Genomic DNA, 19,508 nt, shown 5'->3' with positions numbered 1-19,508 from the left:
CAAGTTTTTGTGCTTACTGCTGATCCAAGTCAAGGATTTATGGTAACAGAAAGGGTATGAAGTCCTATGTTGTAATTTTCCAAGTCGATAATTATAACCAATACACTGCAGTACTTCAGTACCCATTTGTTGATTATTAGGCTTAATTCAGATTTGTTTTCAATTTGTATCACAACAGGAATGTTAGTTATTAGTGCTTATGAGTTAATTAAATACCGAACACAGCTGGCTTGAAAAGTTTCATCTGGTCCATTTGCTGCATAATAGAAAAGGGAAATGTGGTAGTAGTACTGCCAACTCAGGTTTCTATGGAGCCCTATGTTTTGTTTATTGTCTCCATCAATGTACTTGAACTCTCATTGATGTAAGTAAATTTTTTGTAACTGGAAAGTTAAAACTAGACACACGAATATCAGTTTGTAGGTTGATATAAGCAGAGTGCAGCCAATTAGCATGACAAACACTCATCACCCAATCAAGTGATGTTGAGACTGTCAGCCCTCCTCTGGCTCCACTGGTGGGCAGGGGCAGTAGTTTGATCAGGGCTACAGCTCATAAAAAGCGATTCCTTTTACATTGTATTTTCTGTCAGAAATCTATTCTTCTATATTAATACACCTTCTTCTCTGTTTTAGGTTTGTTGAAAAAACTAACTACTCTAAAAGTAGATGACAATCAACTTACAATGCTACCCAATACAATCGGAAAGTAAGTGACAAAGTTTCATACCAGTCTCTCTAAAGCCAGAAACAAAAGACTATATTGAGCTTTCTATTTTCACACATTTTCTGCTAGAGATATCAATAATTTTGTTCATATGTAAACTCATTTTAGACCGCATTTTATTTAGTTATATATTTGTATATAATTTATCCTAATTTAGTTTTATATTTAGATGCTGCATTGACACCCAACTATATATTGATAATATCATAAGAAATACCTAACCATCACTCTTTCATAAGCAAAGTGATTACCCAGACCTTCAATTATACCATTGCCTGTAATTTTCCAGATACTATTAATTTGATGTTTTTGACTGAGTAGCAGCTCTAAATTCACTTATGTCTTACAAAATCAAATCAATTTTTATAAGATCTTCATAATGTATATGTCACCATTACACTGTTAGTAAAATTTGATATTTGTGGAAACTTAATGTATTTTTAGACTTTAAGGAGATAAGCATCTGTTTCAGCTTGCATTTTAAAAAGCTTCAAGGTGGAAGGCCATCGTTGCCTTTTAAGGACAAAATATATTCCATTTATTTGAGAGCGATTTATTTCTAATTTTATGTTGCCATTAATGTTTGATTTACAGCTCTTTAAGGAACATATGTATGTTACTATCAGTGTTTCACTGAAATTCTTTTGTTTACAACTTGTGTAAAGTGAGAAATCAATAAGCTGTCTTTATTCTAACATTATGTAAGGCCATTTTATAGGAATCTTGCCCCACATTTCATGTGAAGCATTATATAAATCCATAATTTAACAGATTTGGGTGTACTTGGGGTGGTGGGGAGAAAGCCTAGTTTTTTTTTAAAAACAGATTTATTAACTATAATTGATGTACAATAAACTGCATATATTTAAAGTCTACAATTTGATGTTTTGACATTCATATAAAGCCATGAAGGGAAGTGTTAAAGAAATGGACTATATGACTATATTTTATTACAATAAAAAAAGGCAGAATAAAAAAACAGTAGGAAGTATATGAGAAATCTCTACCTCCTGCTCAGTTTTGCTGTGAACCTAAAACAGCTATAAAAATAAAGTCTATTTTAAAAAGAGGAAGAATGACTGACAAACTGTGGTTACTCAGACTTGAGTATTTGGTAGAATTTTGTCAAAAATGAACAAAGTGAGCTTGTCACTTCAAGGGAAACAACTGACAGAATTTGTGGCCAACAGTGAAATTTGAGCTATCAAGTAAAAATTAGAATTTTGGAAAATTTGTATCTGCCACTGTGAGTTTGACAGCTTCCCAATATTTAAAGCCTTTTCTGATAACACTGGTGTGATATCACTGGTGTAATAAGGAATGTGATTTGTTGATATTGTAATATGAAATGTGTCAACATTTGGAAAATCTGTTCAACTCAGGGAAGCCACACTTTCCAAATGACCAATGCATGAGCTACAAAATCACACATGAGAAATAGACCCATTCAAAGTGCAAAAAGGTTAGTTGATTTTAATGTATTGGTATGAAAAGTAAGAAAAGTTCATTGAGGTATTTCAGATTCTACATTGCAATTACTGTATCCCCTAAAAAGACTGCCACTTGTTGAGTTTGGGTGTAGTATCAAAGAATAATCACAATTATCCAAAAAGACCATGAAAATACTCCTCCCTTTTCCAACTACCTATCTGTGTGAGTTTGGACTTTTATATATATAACTTAATCAAAACAACCTACCACAACAAATTGAATACAAAGCAGATATGAGAATCCAGTTGCCTTCTATTAAGCTAAACATTGAAGAGATTCACAAAAATAAAAATGTCACTCTTCTCACTAAAGGTTTTTGTTTTGGAAAGTATACTTACTTTTATAAAAATGTGTTACATACATTAACATGTCATGGGTTTATTATTGTTATTTAAGAATGAATAATAAATAATTATTTTTAAATGCCCCTTTTAAATTATAATATTATAGATATCAATAGATATAAACCATATTTTAAAAAGTACTTTAGGATTACCAGTGATTTTTAAGAGTGTAAAGAGGTCCTAAAATGAAAAAGTTTGAAGATTTCAGTTCTATAATACATCACGTCTTGGATGGTAAAATTGTGACAGCCATTGTCTAACATGTTCTCACTTCAAGGTAGCACTTGTGGCAAAAAATAAACTAAATTTCTAAAATTTTATAGTATACCTTAATAAACAATCTGTATGAAGTAAAAATAATAATAATGATATAATGGCTTTGCTTTCTTTAGGGAATTCAGAACTGATAGATCAGAGATTTAGCTCAAGGCTAGAGATAAAATTTGATTAGAATCCCACTTAATGGCACCCAGATCACAGGCAGAAAGTGTTCTGGAAGTAGTGAAATAGTCTTTATTTTATCATGAGACATTCTACCTAGAACTCTGCCCACCAAAATGTTCAGATCAGCTGCAGTGACCAAAAATATTCTCATTCTGCACATCGAATGTTTCAATAGGTTAGACTTATCTTTGGTAATTTTCAATAGTCCAACTAGTAAAAATTGCTGAAAGAATTCATTTTTCAACATCTTTCACAATTGAAATGGATTCCATGACTTTTGTGCCAAATGACTTGTAAAATTGGTTATTTTTGTTATTGAATCTTAAGTTGTGCCTAGGAGTTCCAGCCACTATAATAATTGAACGTGCAATGAAAATAGTAACAAACAACTTTTTGTGTGTGTTCATATTGTGCCAGATACCGTGTTTGGTGCTTTACATGTATTCTTATTTAAAGGCCCCATCAACACTATTCAATGTGTATTATTATCTCCCCATCAACAGATGCAGAAACAGAGGCTGAGAGAAGTTATCAGATTTCAAAGCTAAGCTGCTAATTGACCTATGATGCTTCTTTTTTTTTAATTTAATTTAATTAATTTATTTATTTATTATACAACAGGTTCTTATTAGTTATCTATTTTATACATATTAGTATATACACGTCAATCCCAATCTCCCAATTCATCCCACCACCACCACGCCCCATCCCCGCTTTCCCCCCTTGGTGTCCATACATTTGTTCTCTACATCTGCGTCTTTATTTCTGCCTTGCAAACTGGTTCATGTGTACCATTTTTCTAGATTCCAGATATATGCGTTAATATACGGTATTTGTTTTTCTCTTTCTGACTTACTTCACTCTGTATGACAGTCTCTAGGTCCATCCACGTCTCTACAAATGACCCAATTTCGTTCTTTTTTATGGCTGAATAATATTCCATTGTATATTTCTACCACATCTTCTTTATCCATTCGTCTGTCGATGGGCATTTAGGTTACTTCCATGACCTAGCTATTGTAAATACTGCTGCAATGAACACTGGGGTGCATGTGTCTTTTTGAATTATGGTTTTCTCAGGGTATATGCCCAGTAGTGGGATTGCTGGGTCCTATGATGCTTCTTAATATATGTTATAGTTGAGTCACACATTTTGTAATATTAGGTCATTTAAGAGCCCCATTGCTCTAAAGGCAAAAGATCTCCCATAAAAAGAGAAACCGTACGCTAAACCTACTCTCTCTTAGCTTCGTAGTTTTGGAGAAAAGCAATAAAATCTCAAAAATTTGAATGGATATTTTAAAAATCATTCCATCATAGAGTATGGTCAATGAGAAAGACCGCTAACTAGAATCAGAAAGTCTAAGTAACTATGCAAAGCTGGGTAAATCCCTTCTTTCCTATGGGCCTCAAACTCCTGAGGAATAATGCAAGGACCACTGGCTTTGGAGTCAAATAGCATGGGTGTGAACCCTGGCTACGCCACTTACTGTGTGAACTTGGACAAATTATTTAAACTCTCAGTGGCTTAGTTTCTTCATTTGTAATTTCCACCTATGTCTAAAATTCTAATTCTTTGATCCAGATGTTTAGTTTATATGATATCAATACCCTAGATTGTAAATTCCAGTAGTCTACTTACTAGACTGCTATAATAACAAGAAAATAAGCATTCTAGGTATCTGAATGCTAAAAACTGTGCTCCCCTCTATTCCCTAAGCATGGAAGGATACACAAGAAACTGGAAACGTACATGGCTTTGGGGAGGAGAATTTGGGGGCTGGGCAGTAGAGTAAATAGGGAGACTTGCTTTTATTGTATACCTTTTGTACTTTTTGAATTTCGTATCATGTAATGTTATTCGAGTCAAAAAATTAAAAACAAAGTGTGTGTGCGCACACACACACACACCCTTCATTGGATAAAACCCAAATATCTTCACACTAATATTCAAGTTTTTCCATAGTCTAGTCTAGACTGGTGGTTCTCAACACGTGGTCCCCTGATCAGCAGCATCAGCTTCAACTGGGAACTTGTTCGAAGTGCAAATTCTCAGACACAATCCCAGGTTTACTGAATCAGAAACTCTGGGCATTGGACCAGCAATCTGTGTACTATTAACAAGCCCTTCCAGGGATTCTGACGCATGCTAAAGTTTAAGAACCACTAACTGGATTCAGCTTACTTATACAGCTATAAGATAACTGTCTTCTCGAACCCTATTCCATTGTGCCTGCATCAGAATTACCTGCGATGCTGGTTTAAAACGAAGCTCCCTTAGAGGAGTTTACAGAAGCGGTTGGTTGCTTTGGCTTTGGAGCCAGACCTTCTGGGTCCGAAACCTGGCTCTTCGATGTGCTTTTGGGTAGAGCCTTAGATTCCTCCTCAGTAAAATGGAAATCATAGTAATAATGCCTACCTCATAAGAATGTTGTGAGGATTAAATGTGTTAATACATGGAAAGTGCTCACACATTTAATAAATGTTTTATAAAAATGAAGTCCAATAAGGTAAAGAGTTATTGACTTAAATCAAATTGGGGGTACTTGGATTCAAAAATATGCTTACTTGTTTTTACGACTTAATTCTTTTCCCTCTGTCCACCCAGACCACTGCAGCTTCCTCCTTTAAATTAAAAGCTCGATACACCTACTAACTAAACCAGCATTTCCTAAATTATATTCCTCAAAATAATCATTACTTGAGATTTTAATAGGTATGACATAAAGATAAGTTTCATGGACAAATAAGTTTTGTGAACTCTTTATACAAGTTAGGGAACACTCTAGCGTGATATTTTTCCATTTCTTATATAAGTCTCTTATTTATCTTTTTTTTAACATCTTTATTGGAGTATAATTGCTTTACAATGGTGTCTTAGTTTCTGCTTTGAAGCAAAGTGAATCAGCTATAGATATACATATATCCCCATATCTCCTCCCTCTTGCGTCTCCCTCCCATCCTCCCTATCCCACCCCCTAGGTGGTCAAAAAGCATCGAGCTGGTCTCCCTGTGCTATGCAGCTGCTTCCCACTAGCTATCTAGTTTACATTTGGTAGTGTATATATGTCTATGCCACTCTCTTACTTTGTCCCGGCTTACCCTTCCCCCTCCCTGTGTCCTCAAGTCCATTCTCCACGTCTGCGTCTTTATTCCTGTCCTGCCCCTAGGTTGTTCATAACCATTTATTTTATTTTGTTTTTTTAGATTCCATATATGTGTGTTAGCATATGGTATTTGTTTTTCTCTTTCTCACTTACTTCATTCTGTATGATAGACTCTAGGTCCATCCACCTCACTGCAAATAACTCAATTTCGTTTCTTTTTATGGCTGAGTAATATTCCATTGTATATATGTGCCACATCTTCTTTATCCATTCATCTGTCGATGGACATTTAGGTTGCTTCCATGTCCTGGCTATTGTAAATAGAGCTGCAATGAATATTGTGGTACATGACTCTTTTTGAATTATGGTTTTCTCTGGGTGTATGCCCAGTAGTGGGATTGCTGGGTCGTATGGTAGTTCTATTTTTAGTTTTTTAAGGAACCTCCATACTGTTCTCCATAGTGGCTGTATCCATTTATATTCCCACCACCAGTGCAAGAGGGTTCCCTTTTCTCCACACCCTCTCCAGCATTTATTGTTTCTAGATTTTTTGATGACAGCCATTCTGACTGGTGTGAAGTGATACCTCATTGTACTTTTGATTTGCATTTCTCTAATGATTAATGATGTTGAGCATTCTTTCACGTGTTTGTTGGCAATCTGTATATCTTCTTTGGAGAAATGTTGATTTAGGTCTTCTGCCTATTTTTGGATTGGGTTGTTTGTTTTTTTGATATTGAGGTGCATGAGCTGCTTGTATATTTTGGAGATTAATCCTTTGTCAGTTGCTTCATTTGCAAATATTTTCTCCCATTCTGAGGGTTGTCTTTTCATCTTGTTTATGGTTTCCTTTGCTGTTCAAAAGCTTTTAAGTTTCATTAGGTCCCATTTGTTTATTTTTGTTTTTATTTCCATTTCTTTAGGAAGTGGGTCAAAAAGGATCTTGGTGTGATTTATGTCATAGAGTGTTCTGCCTATGTTTTCCTCTAAGAGTTTTATATTGTCTGGCCTTACATTTAGGTCTTTAATCCATTTTGAATTTATTTTCATGTATGGTGTTAGGGAGTGTTCTAATTTCATTCTTTTACATGTAGCTGTCCAGTTTTCCCAGCACCACTTATTCAAGAGGCTGTCTTTTCTCTATTGTATATTCTTGCCTCCTTTATCACAAATAAGGTGACCATATGTGCATGGGTTTACCTCTGGGCTTGTTATCCTGTTCCACTGATCTATATTTCTGTTTTTGTGCCAGTACCATACTGTCTTGATTACTGTAGCTTTGGAGTATAGTCTGAAGTCCAGGAGCTTTATTCCTTCAGCTCCATTTTTCTTTCTTAAGATTGCTTTGGCTATTCGGGGTCTTTTGTCTTTCCATACAAATTGTGAAATTTTTTATTCTAGTTCTGTGAAAAATGCCATTGGTGGTTTGATAGGGATTTCATTGATTCTGTAGATTGCTTTGGGTAGTATAGTCATTTTCACAATGTTGAATCTTCCGATCCAAGAACATGGTATATCTCTCCATCTGTGTGTGTGTGTGTTTTAATGTTACTCTTGACAAATTTGCAAGTACTTTATTTAAGAATGTGTGGTCCCAGGACCAGGAACTTCTACATCACCCACTAGCTTGTTTCAAATGCAGAATCTGGGCCCCACCCCAAATCACTGAATCTGAATCTGCATTTTAGCGAGTTCTGCTGGTGATTCATATGCATGCTAAAGTTTGGGAAGCAGTGCTTTAAAGTACTTTATACTTCCTTTGCAGCTTGTTTTCACTTTTAATGTGTACTATTATAGACTATAGAGAAAACTTCTAAAAAAGGTAGCTTTTGGTCTATCTTTTTTTTGTACAAAGGGTAATGTGGTTTCAGATGTACAGCAGGATGATTCCATATTTGTATGTATTGCAAAATGATCACCACAATAAATCTAGTTAACATTTTTCACCATACATAGTTACCTTTTTCTTGTGATGAGAACTTTTAAGATCTACTCTCTTAGCAACTTTCAAATGTACAATACAGTATTGTTAACTATACAATGCTGTACATTTCATCCCCGTGACTTATTTATTTTATAGCGGGGAGTTGGTCCCTTTTAGTCACCTTCACCCATTTTTCCTACCCCCTATCCCCTACTCCTGGTAACCACCAAAGCTGTTCACTGTATATATGAGCTTTGTTGTGGGTTTTTTTAGTTTTTTGTATTTTTGTTTTTAGATTCCACATATAAGTGAGATTGTATGGTGTTTGTCTTTCTCTGTCAGATTTATTTCACTTATTTTGGTCTATCTTTTGAATGCCAGTGATAATTTGAGGAAATGTGGTACAACTGTATTCATATAGGATCCTGTATTAAAATACCTTAGGTGATTTATAACAAGATCACCATCAATAAAGTCAGCTGGAATGTTAGATTTTGAGTTTGAATCCTTTGAATTCAGAGATCATTGAAGAATGTGTGTTTTGCACGTAATAGATTTTCTTTGTAACCCAAAAATGTAAAATACTTTCAGGCTATAAATTATTAATTCAGTATATCCCATGGTGCAGTAAAAATGTTGTCTTTTTATTGTAGGAAGTCCTCACTTTGCACAGTAGTGGGGACTATGAAAACAACCATGCACACTGAAACTATGCAAAGTAGTCTTAGGAATCAATGGGGGAAATCATGATTGTTCTGACAAAAGATCTTTAAACCTTTTCAAACATTAAATACTGTTGCTGTTGGTTATAAATGTATAGAGCAATGGAAAAATAATAAATCAACATGGATTTAATACACAGTCATTGTAAACATTAGGAACATCAAGAATTAAAGTGGGGTTTTTTTTAAAAGATCTTACCAAAATTAGTTTGAACAGTGCTTGCCTTCTTTTCATTGTGTAAGTTGTCATTCAGAGTGAACATCTTTTCTATGAGTCAGTGAATTGTCATCCTCCTTTTAAGCTTGGATCAGCTTCCAAGCTTTTATCCTTTGTGCTTTCAATATCATGAAATATCTCTGAGAGTTCCTTTAATGTAAAGTTTATTGCCAGGGTCACTTCCTCTGAGGCATCTTCATCCTTTTCATTACAACCACTTTCCTCATTGATGTCAACAAGTTTTCCTTTACTAAGTTCCTCTGGCAGCAGATCTACAGGCTCTCAAATAGTGGCAGGCAGCATTCCCACAGTCAACTGTTTCTTCTATAATCCCATGTATGTTCAGTTCAAATCCTGCCAAGTTATTTGCACAGTGTGCTAAAAGTTTCTGCTACACTGCATGAGTATTACTTGCTGTTACTTCCTGCCATGATGTTTGAATATTTTCAATTGACTGCTTTATGTCATATTTCTTCCAAAACTCAGCTAAAGAAACTGTACGATCTCCAGTTGTAGCATCAATAGCCTATTCAAAAGTCTGTGTAAGATAATAGGCCTTCAAAGTTGAAATAACTCCTTGGTCCACTAGTTGGATTAATGAAGTTGTTCTTGGTGATAAAAAGCAAATTTTCACATTTTCATCTAAATCCCCAAGAGAATTAGGATGACGAAGAGCATTATCCAACAGGAGTAGCGCTCTAAATGTTAAATTATGGTGCCTATAGTATCTCTCTATAGCCGATTGACAAGAAGGCAACATAACTACAAGGCTTACTATCCGTGTATGAACTGAATAGTGGATGTGCAGAGGCTGATCACTGACAGACTCAAAAAAGTAATATGACTAGTCACTGATCATGATGTACATCTGTTATTTACACAGCGATTTGTGGACTAAAGAGTTAGCAGCAAAGTTTGTACTTTATGCAGTTACTCACAGTTAATATACTGAGGTAATTGAAATTTGAGCCATGTTGTTGGGGGACAAATGTTATTTAAGGAAACCATGATAACTGAAATCTGTGCAAAGTAAGGAGTGCCTTACTATGATTGAAGACTAACTTCAAAAATGTTTTTATAAAAGAAAGAAAAATAAGAAACCTTAATTATATTAATTGTTTAATTCTTTGACTTCTACTTCTGAACATACATCTGAAGATTTATTTTTTTAACATCTTTATTGGAGTATAATTGCTTTACAATGGTGTGTTAGTTTCTGCTTTATAACAAAGTGAATCAGCTATACATATACATATGTCCCCATATCTCTTCCCTCTTGCATCTCGCTCCCTCCCACCCTCTCTATCCCACCCCTCTAGGTGGTCACAAAGCACCGAGCTGATCTCCCTGTGCTATGTGGCTGCTTCCCACTAGCTATCACTTTTACATTTGGTAGTGTATATATGTACATGCCACTCTCTCACTAGTTTTTATTTTTAAAAATCACTCGTACTTTCATGACCACTTGCTGAGTACATGACCACAAACCATAGATAGAAACCTCTTTCATTCAATTCTACCAAATTTTCTTAGTGTATCATATGTGTATGACACTGTGCTAGACTTTTTTAAAGAAACAAATAATCTGTTACTGGGTTTTCCACGTACATGGATTTCTGCCGCCACCAATGCATACATACAGAGTCACACAGCCATGTATGTCTGGTACCCATTGACACGACCACCCCTGCATGTGCGGGCCTCAAAGGATTTAGAAATTAATTTCTCAGGGTTCACTAATAAAAAGAGAAAATATTTCCTGAGTGTGTATTTTATGGCAGGTATTGTGCTAAGTTCTTTACTTACAGTATTTCATGAAATACTCAGAGAAACTGCATGAGGCAGGAATTACTAGTATCCTCACTGCAAATACGAAGAAACTAAGGCCTGTGGAAAAGTAATATGACTTGTCTATGCAAAAGGAAAAGCATTTGCCTAAGAGCTATTATTCACAGCTGGATACTGTGTTTCACCACTTCTGGGTTCTAACCAGTTGAAGCTGTTAAGGATCATAAATCTTGAGTTACCCTGATCAGGGTCAGACTGAACTTGACTGAATTAGATTCTTCCCTGACCCATGGATGATGGGACTTGATTTACCTACTTGTACACAGACTTGTGAACTTATTCCAACCTCTCCATAATGCAAATTTTTCATCTTTAATGAGCATGATCATTATGACCTCCTGTCACCACCCCCTTTTGGCACTGACTTTTCCCCCCACAGTGCACTACTAAGTGAATTTCTTCTGAGTGTGAACAGGGAGTGTTCCCTTGCCTGGCAGTAAATAAAATCAGCTTTGATTTTTGAGCTCTGATCCTTGTTTTATTTTTTGATACCCAAGATAATATGTCTATTGTCTAAAAAAAAAAAAAGTAAAAAAGAAAAAAAAAATATGTCTAATAAGTGACAAGACTGGGACACAAATCCATTCTGACTAACTTAAAACCCAAATGCTTAATTTCTGTGTTCACTTGTTAACTAAATTATGGGAATAAATTGCATTCAAGCCAGCTACTTCCAAGATATAAAAAAGGGAAGTTGATTCTACAATATTACTCCAGTTAATTCTAATTCATTCTTCCCTTTACGATGGTGAGATCATCATCCTTGAGGGTTCCTTCCTATTACAGTAGAACAATGATATGAATGGTAATAACAGTGTAATAATATTAACATCAGTGACAACTTAAATATAGCTAGCGCTTACTCTGTGCCAGGCCCTCTTTCTTTCCCAGCTATCTCAAACCAGACAATGAAATGTCTTGTTCCCTTGTGATAGCTTGAAAGTATACATACAATTCCTTTCTATAGATTTGGGGTAAAGCAGGCTAAGTTTGGAGTGGTGGAGATTGTGGCAAACTGGAGAACTGTGCTCATTTGAAGACAGCAGCCATTACTCTGTTTCCATTATTGTCATGCAAGAATAAAGGTCCAGTATTTGCAGATCTTCTTCTTTTTCAAAAGGCACCAGAAGTCTGGGTCATTATGTAGAGTTTACCACTTTTTAAAATACTATGTAAACCAACCAAAACACATCTGCAGGCTGAAATGAGCCCTGTCCGTAGCCTCTGCTACTGATGTACAGGCTGAGAGGCAAGAAAATAGAGTGGAGCCATATTGTCTGCATTTAGGTACTAGTTTTCCTACTTTGTGTGGCCTTGGGCAAGTTACTTAGCCTCTTTACACCTCAATTTACTTATGTGTAAAATGGGTTTAAAATAATAGATATCTGCTAGAGTTATTATAAAGAAAAGAGTAGTTATTTTTATCTCTAAAATGCTTAGTAAAATACCTAGCATTTAATCAGTGTTTTTGTTGTTAGTATTTTGCCCCCCTTATCTTCCCTTTCTTGGACCTGCCCTCTATACCCTTCTACCTGCCCATACCAGTTATATGCACTCATTCCAAGGATATACATTATGAGCCTCTGACTATACGTGACACCTAAGTTGTATAAAAACAAACAGACAAAACCTTTTGTCATTCTCAATGGCTCATTTAAATGACAGGTGAATTAAGAAAGGAGAAAAATGAACTACATTTATTTCAGCAAATTGAACCACTTATTAAATGGTATTGAACCATTTGGCTGAACTGATAAATTAACTTATATAATATTACGCAGTCACTAGCTAAATAATTTGGTTGGTGAATTTGAATATATGGCTTTTCCAAAAATTTTGTGCCACTGACCTTTTAAAATGTCTAACTAATGTATTTAATTTTCAGTTTATCTTTATTAGAAGAATTTGACTGTAGCTGTAATGAACTGGAGTCACTACCTTCTACTATTGGCTACCTTCACAGTCTTCGAACATTAGCAGTCGATGAGAATTTCCTTCCAGAATTACCCAGAGAAGTGAGGAATAAACTTGTTTCTATTAATTTCTTTTAATGAATTTGTTTTGGGATTAAATCTTAACAGGTGCAGTAGCAGTGTAGCTTATGAGTTGAGCTGTGAATGTATACAGGAATTATTTATTTGCTAATCATTCTTTTTTAAATGACAAGTTATAAGTTCTTATATTTGACCCAGGAAATACATTTGATTTAAACACTGCTTGCCAAAAATAGTAATAAAATATTATAAATTAGTTCATGCTAAGGAATACAGTTTTAACTAATCCAACTTATATATTTTGCTTTAAAAACAAATAAATTTTGAGATAACTATACTTCTAGTTATAAGTGAAAGTTTTTAATATAAATAAGTTTTTTAAAGTATCATGTTGCATAATATTGTTTTAACTTCAGGATCCACCAAAATGGTCCATTAGCATTCATCTCTAAATGCGACTTTCATGTATTCATGTCAAGAAAAAACTGTGAAGTATATTTTCAATTTAACATTTTCTATTAAATGCTTTCATAATACAGGAACAATAATTCATATATCATTATTTAGAGACAAAAGTTATGAATAAAAATACAAATACCATTGTAACATGAAATAAAACTAACTTTGCAAAGGAAATATCAACAATATTTCATTTTTGAGCATATATGATCTATTATAAACATAGATTATTAGTACTTACTTGGATAGACAAAAACAATGTGATTTATGAAGACAATGAAGCTAACAAGTATTCTAATCATAAAATTAAAAAGAAAACTTTTCCTTCATAATATGTAAAAAAATATGAGATACACAGTCTTAATATCTAAAGCAATATATGTATTACAGACACATATTTTAGAGAGTGAGATTATAAAAAATAAAACAATACACATATTGAGAGTCTTAAAAGTGATAAAGAAATTTATAAATTAATTAAATTACTTTATAAATTATAAATGTTAGTATAAAAATAGTTTACACTGTGATTCTTTACTTTTTTTTTCTTTTGTTACCCATAGATTGGAAGCTGTAAGAATGTAACAGTTATGTCTCTACGCTCCAATAAACTGGAATTTCTTCCTGAAGAGATTGGACAGATGCAGAAACTAAGAGTCTTAAATTTGAGTGACAACAGGTATTTCTGCAATATTTCACAATCACATATTATTTTCTAAAAGCAAATTATTGTTTCTTATCAATAATTTTGAAAAATTTTTCTGTGTCTTATGAAGTATATGGAATACAAATATTTATATAAGTATGCAAATATCCATTTAGAAAATGGCAGAAGCTAAATTGTTTTTAAACTGATACTTCAAAATTTTATTGTTTGATTATATAGAAACATATATTGTATATTAAAATTATGTAAAATTTATACACCCAAATTTATATACCAAAACCCTCCCATATGCAGAAAGCATAATATGAAAACATGGAAAAATAATTGTAGTGAAAATCTACAAAATTTATTAATAAAAATATGTACACAGTTATGTATGTATGCATACATATATGTTTTCATGTATATATTTATGTCTCCAGTAAATTAACTGAACTATGTATATACTGTCCACACCACCAGAACACTGGTGAGAATATTGCCAAGAAGCTAGTACTCAAAAGTCATAAGGTTTGCACATTATAGTAAAGACAACCAAATGGTTATTTAGTCATGTTCAGAAAAGGATGAACAAAGAAAAGATAGGTCCTCTTCTTGTGACAAAGTTGTTATATTGGTGAATGGGTGAAAATGCAGTTCATCATTATTTCTACCACAGTTGTCCTCAAATAGGAAAGGATAAAAATCAATACTGACTAAAAATAACTTCTAAGAAGATAAAGTGATTGTGAATTAGAATAGAATACTTGAACTCTTTGTTTTCATTAAGTTTCAGTCAGATAAATGATAATATGAGAAGCTAAGAGACTGCAACAAAACTAACAAAGATAGTTTATTTTATGGAATCACGGAGAATGTTCACATTCTAAGGTTTCACTAAGTGTGGGAGTTGTCATTTGTTTGTTAGTTTGTCTAAGAAAAAACTACTAATGTGAATTTCAAAAAACATTCACTTAGTAGCTTAAAATATTCCATATAAGAAATAAAATATTTTTTAAAAGGCTTTGGAATTTTTTTTTTAAATCAAGGTGACACGGAAGCTTCATAGCTTGGTGCCTCAAGAGTAATTCATGTCAAATCAACCCCATTTCTTGTTTTGACTCTTAACAGACAAGATAATGAAGGAAATGCATTAAACGTTGTGCCCAACCTTCAGTAAGACATTTTTCAGAATTTTCTAATTATATTCTTGTGAATAAGATTAGAAACATCGTCATAGAGATACCATAGGAAGATGGATTCCAGTGGATTCAATTACAGTCCCCAGTGGAACCAAGCTCCATTATTGTCAACCTGGAGGGAGGGTTTTCATGGTGAGCTGGAAGTCTCTCCTAAATACTTGACCTGCTCAAATTTTGTATATTAATAATTTACATGATGATATGGAAAATATGCTTATAAAATATTTTTAAATGACCCACAGTTAGGGCTACTAATGGAGTTATTCATCCAACAAATATAGCACATGTGAGTATGTACCATAGGACAGCCCATTGCTAAATGCCAATGCAAAAGATTTTAATAAGACATTGAGAATCTCATAATAGTAGGAGTTTAAAATACATCATCTGGACAGAAATATAAGCTAGTTTGTCTTCTAATACAGTGATTGGAACATAGTATAGAGCCAAATTAATATTTTTTAATTGATGAATTAATCAATGAATCTTATCTTAACCTAAGATTAAAATCAACATTCAGTCAAAGCTGAGGCTAAAGTTGAACATCACTGTCGGAGAATAAACTGCTTGGATAAAAGATTAAATATTAAATGTTATCCAAAAGTCATGATTATTCCAATTTTATATTTAAAATGTAATAAATTTTAGAAGTTTGTCATTATAGTTCAGGAACAATGATTCTTTTATACTTTCAACTGTAAGATTGCTCCTGTGATCAATTTACCATACAGTTATGATACTAAATAAATGCTCACTTTCAATGGTGGTCACTGGAAGAGCAAGGAAAAATGAGGGTAAATCCTTTTCTGACAGTTTCTTTCCATACTCTACATTTATGATTTGACTGATGATTTATCATGGATATTGAATATGATTTTGGAGAGTTTTCCCCTCATGTAATTTTTATGTGGCAGAATTGATATTCTACTTTTAATTCATCTCCACATGATGTAAAAACTTCTCTTCATAACACATTACTTCATAATTTCTGACTTAAATTAAATAACTAAAAATTAGAAAACTTTAGTGGGCAGTTTGGTTTAATGTTATAAATGCTAGTATAATAAATAATTCTATTAAAAATAATTGTGATATAATTTAATCTCTGTTTTTCTTTATATACTTATTTATGTTTTACAAGTATCTGTTAGCTCAGAAAGGTTATTATATCCTTCCTAAAGTTACCTAGCTAATGCACACTCTGTTGATATGTTTCTTGGCTTGTCAATATCTTTTCATATTTATTAAATTATTTGATCGTGCTTAATTGCTTTTGCATATACAATTAACTGCTTCCACAATCCTTATTAATTATTGTAACATTTTCCACTTCTGTTATCAAAATATATTTATTCATCATTTGGCTGATAGAATTCCAACATATTAAAGACTTTTAAGGAAATTTTCATTCCAAGTCATATCTAAAATGTTTGTATTCGAAAGTAAACATGCAGAAAGTAACAGTAAATTCATTGGTGTGCCTTGTTTGTATTATTCACTCTGTTGACTAGCTATGGTGGTAACCCACGTAATGAAAATATATTGATCATACACAACTTCAGGGATATCATACAGTATGTTGAAGCAGGCAGTTGGTGATTTGGCCCTCCACAGGCTGAAGCCAAAGCTAAATAGAACATTTTGATTGAATACCAAGGCTGATGCCAACTTCACTTATCTCAAAATGCAATTTTTAAAGATTCCCTCTTTGAATGTCTATTACACAATATATGAAGGGTGAAAGAACAAAAGGACACACTTTCAGGAGCTGTAAATTCCTTTCGAGGTAAGGTGGAAATGACCTCTTGCCCTCATAGAGCCTACAGTTTTATGGGGATAACAGACAGTAAAAAAATAACCACAAAACTAAACAAAAAAATTACAAACTGTGATATGTTCCATGAAAGTGCTTTGAGACTAAACTGGGGAAAGAAATTTAAACGAGGAGTCAAGAAAAGCCTCTTTGAGGAACTGACATTTAAGCTGAGAGCTAAAGAATATGTGGAATTTTAGTTAAGTGAAGTATGGGAGAAAGACTATTCCAGACAGAAGAAAAGAGCTTGGCTAATCCTCAGAGTAGGCTGATAGAAGGCCAGTGGAACTAATGGGACTGTCAGGAAAAGAGTAACAAAGAAGCTCTGGAGAGGTTTTGGAGCACCAGATCTTATAAGGTCTGACAAGGCATGTTAACAATTTTCAGTTTTATCCTAGCATTTGCAGAGTTGTAAACTTGAGATTTTCACTTTTAAAAGATTGCTCAGGCTACTCAATGGAGAAAGAAGTAGAGAGAAGAATGAAACAAATAAGTTATAGTATTTTTTAAAATTCTTCAAAAAAATGAAATTTATCCATCTTCACCTATGCTATTAGACTTTTCTTGTTTTTGCAGATTGAAGAATTTACCATTCTCATTTACCAAACTTAAGGAGCTTGCAGCTTTGTGGCTTTCTGACAATCAGGTAAAAATTTTTATTACCTGATTTATTTTGTTTATTTAAATGAACTACAGTTGAAACTTTGAATTACTAACTTATTCCCAATAGGTACCTTTGACAATCACTGCAAAATATAGATTCTTTATCCCCTGGAGGAGAGATTTTTGTAAAGGTAATAATTCAAATAAGTATTTCATTGCTGTGGACAAACAGTACTATAGTTCTCACCCCTTTTAAATGCTTCAATCTAGCTTCTACTTCATTCTCAGAGATCTAATACACAAAATGATCATTTTTCTAGGTGGTACATACATGTCCTCAGAGGATGTACTTTAATTATACCTCTGAAGGTAAAGAATAAGAAATCATTACCACAATTCCCACAAGAGGGAATTATTATCCTCCATGTTCCTTTTGTGTGTGTGTGTGTGTGTGTGTGTGTGTGTGCTTTTAATTATAATCAACTTAATTCTAAAACTTTATTCAAAAAATTTGTGATGTCTTTTGTTGCTATTACCAGTATCTTCTGTGAAATTGCTTTGATACTAATTCTTATACTTATGAAAATAGATTATAATTGAATTAGTAATTGAGTGTTAATGAATAATTTTATTAACTGGAAAATAAAAGAAATAGTTGAAGACATCTGATTTGCCACCAGAAAAACTGGTGATAGACGATTTTGACATAGTTTATTTTTCTTCTTTTTACTTTTTTCTTGTAATCCTAAAATTTTAAAACATCCTATCCCAAAATATGAATTACCAAGTGAAAACAAATCATCTTGGATTTAGTTTGTTATGATTATTTTCTGAGCATAAAATCAGCATTACTGGTAAATGAATTGTTCAGACATAGGTATTGGGCTTCTTTTGTTAAAAATTAAAATTAACCTCTACAATGTGTGAAATAGAAGTGTGAGAATAATGTTTGTATTCCTACGGTCATTACAGCACTTTCTTCCATCCACTAAGTAAAAAATTAGATTGTCATTCAAATTCAAGTCTTACCAATGGACTGTAGATTTTTCAAGGCATCAATATATCATTATAAATAAATCATTTCTAGAATCAACGTGAACTATGCTGATGGAACAGTCTTTTCTACAGTCTTGCATTGTAAAAAAAAGTCCCCTAATGTCATGATTTATTGTTCTTGTGGGAGAATGAACAGAACAGTGGCTGCACCATTAAACTTTTATTTAGAACAGCGATTTAATGTGTTTCTGACTTAGTTTCATGAGACAAGTTGGTATTCCAAATCTCCTTTGTGCTTCACTCTTATTAATAAATGTCATGAAATAAGTGTATTTTAAAACATTAAATAATATGATTATTTTCAATGTTTATATAAAAATAGTCCATAATATCAAAGTTCTAAAAAATACCTTCATAAATAGTATTTCTGAAATAAAATTAATAATAGAGAATTAAATGTTACCATCCATAGGTAAATATATTGTGATGTATCAAATACAAGGATTGTTGCTTATGTGTATGTGGACCCTGTCTTTGGTTACAAAAATCTCTTAAAAATAAATGCTTATGTTTTAACCTAATTAAATTCATAGATGATCTTGTATAGTATAAATTTGATAGCAAATTCCATTTATTTTTTAGGGCAACAGTTCATGAAAATATAGGACTATACCAAAAGTTTACTTAGTTGAAACAGTTTGACACATTTTGGTCTCTTCAAGATCAAAACTGACATTACTCAATGAAGATGAATAGGTCTTGTACAAGACTATACTAAAGAAAAAGAAAATCTCATTATGAAAACCTTAGAATTTCAAAATATTCCCTACAATAGTCTTATTTTATGTTATACTTTCTTATTTCATTACCTTTTTCCTTACTTTTCTTTAACTGTTCATTCAACACAGTGAGGCCAGACTATTGACCTTTACGTTATATGAAAGAAATATTCTTTCTATTTCCAATCTTATT

At 33.1% G+C, this 19,508-nt stretch overlaps 1 protein-coding gene across 4 annotated transcripts in view; it reads left to right on the top strand.

The window, feature by feature from the left end:
- Positions 1 to 19,508, top strand: part of LRRC7 (leucine rich repeat containing 7) — a 533,218-nt gene that overhangs the window by 384,862 nt on the left and 128,848 nt on the right. For all 4 annotated transcript variants that reach the window (XM_082418775.1, XM_082418774.1, XM_082418778.1 and 1 more), the window contains exons 11-14: positions 636 to 708; positions 12,709 to 12,838; positions 13,840 to 13,955; positions 17,514 to 17,583. In XM_082418775.1, the coding sequence (XP_082274901.1) occupies positions 636 to 708; positions 12,709 to 12,838; positions 13,840 to 13,955; positions 17,514 to 17,583 (389 nt within the window). The remainder of the gene's footprint in view (positions 1 to 635; positions 709 to 12,708; positions 12,839 to 13,839; positions 13,956 to 17,513; positions 17,584 to 19,508) is intronic.

The sequence above is a fragment of the Balaenoptera physalus genome, assembly GCF_965194825.1.
Source record: "Balaenoptera physalus genome assembly, chromosome: 1".
In the NCBI taxonomy this organism is placed as follows: Eukaryota; Metazoa; Chordata; class Mammalia; order Artiodactyla; family Balaenopteridae; genus Balaenoptera; species Balaenoptera physalus.
This window is presented reverse-complemented; position numbering and strand designations above follow the sequence as displayed.